General features: G+C 41.5%; 1 protein-coding gene across 1 annotated transcript; it reads left to right on the forward strand.

Moving 5' to 3' along the window:
* Positions 1-2,118: 2,118 nt before the first annotated feature.
* On the forward strand, positions 2,119-3,054 carry LOC308645787 (olfactory receptor 7E24-like; the record flags this gene model as incomplete). Its single annotated transcript, XM_081288195.1, has 1 exon — positions 2,119-3,054. Exon 1 carries the CDS (start codon positions 2,230-2,232, stop codon positions 3,052-3,054), a length of 825 nt encoding a protein of 274 aa, XP_081144321.1. The 5' UTR covers positions 2,119-2,229.
* Positions 3,055-4,566: the final 1,512 nt, after the last annotated feature.

Consider the following 4,566-nt stretch of genomic DNA (forward strand, 5'->3'; position numbering starts at 1 on the left):
CACACTGTGCACACACTGGCAGGTGGGATGTGGGTCTGAAATGCAGCCTTCCCGACTCCAGCCCAGGGCACCAGCTCTTCTGCTGCTGCCAGAGGGAAACAGTATTCCCTGCACAAGTTGAAATTTCCTCAGGAGTCTTCAAGGACAGCACATTACTACTTGGGCATGGAGCTGCTTTTTCCTGATACATATAAGGAATTTAGAAGATGAAGGCGATTTTGACTGTTCTTGTAGGGACAGAAATGCAGGTCATTTATAGTAAATTTGGACATGCCTTTTTCATTGGAAATCAAACAACTATCCCCTGCCAACATGTTATCCAGACATTCTTATTTGTGTGACTTGGAGGGAGGCAGAAGGGCTTTGAAATGATTGCCATATTAATTTTCTAATTTAAGGAGGTCCTTTCTCCAATACTTTGCATCTGATAAAGCCTTTAAAGTAGAGAAATGTGCTTCACAGGGAGACTTCACACCACAAGTCAGTGTAAAGCAGTACATTTATGGGCAATTAGTATTGTGTTGCCCACTAGTTAGATGAGCTCTAATTACTTTTAAGGCAATATTTAATAAGAAAGCTGTCTGGGTAGATAATGTTGACAAAGGAATAACAACAGAAAGTTACCCCGCTTCCTGACAGTAGGTGTGTTTGGGAGACAGGTTTTCAGGAAAATGGAATCATGCAGAAATACAAATTTCTTAGATAATTGTTCAAATATTTTTCTAATGTTATTCCTGAGTCAGGTGTCATCAAAATTGTATGTTTTAATATAGGTCATAGGTATTGTTAACTATAATAATAGCTAATAGTTCAGAGCATGTTCTAAGTGCCAGGATATTGTTAGACTATGGTTTTTTTTTTTGTTGTAAGAAAGGACTTCACATGTAAATATGCTGATTAAATTGGTGTGGGTCTAATGTCTTAAAGTACATCCTAAAGTACCCACAGGTGTACATAATAATGAGACACAAGCATTAGTATGCAATTGGAAAGATTTAAAACATAATTTCATATATTGACCATACTAAGCTCATGATTATTTCCCCATATTTAGAATTTGCAAATTACCCAGAAGTGTTTGCTTTATTTCCTATAATTTTTTTTGTGCTATTTTCCAATTCAGTCACAGTGGGAACTTGCAAATAACAAACTTAAGTTACCCTTATGTGGCTTTGGGAAGAGAACTGCAGTGCATGTCTCAGGAATGGTCAGACATCCATGATGTGGCCATAGGGTGGTTAGAAAAGAGATCTGAGTCTGGGGCTTTCAATGGTGCTAAAATCTTCAACTGCAAACTTGATGGGTTGAGATTACAAAACCATGAAGCAGTTTTAACAGGTCAGATGGGGAAAAAAAGAACAAAAGAATTATTTGTACAGCAGATAATTTCCTGATATTGTATGGGTTGATACAAATATGGTTTTATAAAATTAAACTATTCAAAATGTTTCTCTTCATTTATGATTTCAATATCATCTACTTTTATCATATTGGTTGTGTTACTGTTGATTATGTGCATTTAACTCAATCGTGTCGATTGAAATCTGAAGTTCTCTAAAAACAGGAATATTTGTTTTATAATATAAATGTTTTGAACAGCAAGCTTAAAACCCAGAGGAAGGAAATGAGGAAATCAACGAATGATGAAACCCTTTGAAGATACCTGACACACCTACTGTCAGGAGTTTAGGTGGTGTCTTAAGTGGAATAAGTCAAAGAAATTTGTCTCAACTTGTTAGCAAAAAATAAGTTAAAATGGACTGGTGCTTAATTAACTTTGAAGATTATTTTTTGCTTAATAGGAAGGTTAGTACTATTTCCTGAAATTTCCTTCAAACAGTAGGCTATATTTTATTGTGATCCTGAACTTCTTCTGTCCTCTGCTCCTGGGCTTCTAATATTTCTCAGTTCAATGTCTGAAAATAGGGTGTGGAAAGAGGGGTGAATGACGGAGAGTAAAGAGAATGCAAGACAGGGTGTACAATTTTGAGAATTACATTGAAGGCATGTGGATCTCCAGTGTGAGAACAACCCTTGTGAATACTTGAATTCAAATGTACACAGAGTGAGGAGTGATTGCTGATATGTTTCTTTTCCCTTACTCTTTTTATCAAAAGATGTCTCAGTTATATAGATGCACAAAATCTAACAGATGTCTCTGAATTCCAACTCCTGAGCCTCTCAGAGGACCCAGATCTGCAGCCCTTCCTCTTTGGACTGTTCCTGTCCATGTACCTGGTCACAGTGCTTGGGAACCTGCTCATCATCCTGGCCATCAGCTCTGACTCCCACCTCCACACCCCCATGTACTTCTTCCTCTCCAACCTGTCCTTGGCTGACATCTGCTTCATCTCCACCATAGTCCCTAAGATGATTGTGAACATCCAAACTCACAGCAGAGCCATCTCCTATGTGGGCTGCCTGACTCAGATGTCTCTTTTTACCATCTTTGCATGTATGGATTATATGCTCCTGACTGTGATGGCCTATGACCGTTTTGTGGCCATTTGTCATCCCCTGCATTATCTGGTCATAATGAACCCTCGCCTCTGTGGCTTCTTAACTTTTTTGTCATTTCTGTTCAGCCTTTTGGAATGCCAACTGCACATTTTAATGATGTTACAAATCACCAACTTCAAGGACATGGAAATTGCTAGTTTCTTCTGTGACCCTTCTGAGCTTCTCAATCTCTCCTGTTCCAACACCTTCTATAATAACTTGGTCAAGTATTTTCTTGGAGCAGTGTATGGCCTTTTCCCCATCTCAGGGATCCTTTTCTCCTACTATAAAATTGTTTCCACCATTCTGGGGATTCCATCCTCAGGGGGGAGGTACAAAGCATTCTCTACCTGTGGGTCTCACCTGGCAGTTGTTGGCTTATTTTTAGGAACAGGTTTTGGAGTGTATCTTGGGTCAGCTGCATCATATTCTCCCAGGAAGGGTGCAGTGGCCTCTGTGATGTACACTGTGGTCACCCCCATGCTCAACCCCTTCATCTATGGCCTGAGAAACAGCGAAATTAAAAGTGTCCTGAGGAGGTGGCAGAAACAGTAGAAATGTCTTGTATAGCACATGAAGAATCCAGTTGCATTGTTTGTTAGAAAATTCAGCAAAGCCAAACATTCAGTCCTTTAATCTGCACTTATAGTAATACTCAGAGCTTTAGTTTTTAGTTTTTCACATTCTTTTTATTTTTTATTTTTTAGTGGATGGGAACCCAGTTTTTATTTGGCTACTCATCAAGGTGGACTAGGCATCAGGCCCCTCCTAGTTTGCAGGTCCCAGGGCTGAGGTGTCTTAGGGGCAGTGCCACCAGGTGTCTTAGTGAGGGAGATCTTTCCTCCCTGGTCTTCCCCCTGCTGCGCAACCTGGACTTTGCTTACTTCTTACACATGTCCTCCTTCTGGCGCCTCAGGCTTCTTGCTGCTAGGTTCCAGCCTATCACCTGTTCTTCTCATCTGCTGCCCACACTTACAGCCTTCTGCACATTGTTCACTGGTTGTATCCTCCCTGGTGCCTGGGCCAGCTACATCCATTAAAACCTCCCTGCCCAAAGCACAGGCACGTTATCCTCAGGCCGGTGGAGGAGCCCAAGGGCCCCTGGTCCTGAGTTCCCACGCCAAAAGGCTTCTCCTTGGCAGAGGCCAGGGCCTCAGAGGCATCTTCCCTCCCCCTTTCCTAAAACTGCCTCTGCAATCCCAACCTAGCCCTTAGAGTTGAGCCAAGTCTCCCCACAGCACCATCCACAGCAGAGCTCATGGTTTGGTAGTGGTCTTCCTGGAAACAGTCGTTGCCAAGCAACCACAGCCAAACTCCTGAGCCTGTGCCCTTCCAGGACTCTGATTGGCTGTGGAGTGAACTCTCTTCAGCATACATGTGTGAGACCAATAGAATCAGAGCCTTTCCTTCCTTTTTAAAATTTTTTCTAATTAGTTTCTCACATTCTTTGTTCAATGCCTGTAGCTAATCTTTGAAGGAATGTTTGGGAATTTTTCACATTTGGAACCAATTACCACTTTGGAAAAATGAAAAATTTTGGAGCTGGATCACGGTGACAGTGTCATAAAAATACACATGTGATTAATGCTGCGCATCTATATACTTGAGAAAGGTGAAATTGTAACTTTTTGTAGCTTAAATTTACCATAATAATACTAACATGAAAAAAGTCTTTAAAAAGAAATTGACATTAGACAAGAACCTCGTTAGTAGTTGATACAAACTGTGAACATTTATTGATGTCTATTTTCTCCTCCTCTTCTTCCTGATATGCTTCAAAACTACTTGGTAAATTGGACGCCCTAGGCATTGAGCCACCAAGTTCACACAGTAGTCAACAATCAGTCTGTGCCTCTTCTAGCCCTTCAGCTTGAGGACTCCAGTCCAGTGGGCTCCATACCTGCTCTTCCTGCTGTGGACGTCTGCATCAGGAAGCTCTTAGCTGAGCTTGTGTTGGTACCTGAAGGCTGAAGTGGGGGCCACTGGACATCAGGAACTTGGGGCTTTGGAGCTACCACAGAGCCCCAGTGTGAATCAGTAACTGCTGTAAGAGGCAAAGTGTGGAGG

Source organism: Spermophilus citellus, assembly GCF_964194105.1.
Source record: "Spermophilus citellus genome assembly, chromosome: 3".
NCBI lineage: Eukaryota > Metazoa > Chordata > Mammalia > Rodentia > Sciuridae > Spermophilus > Spermophilus citellus.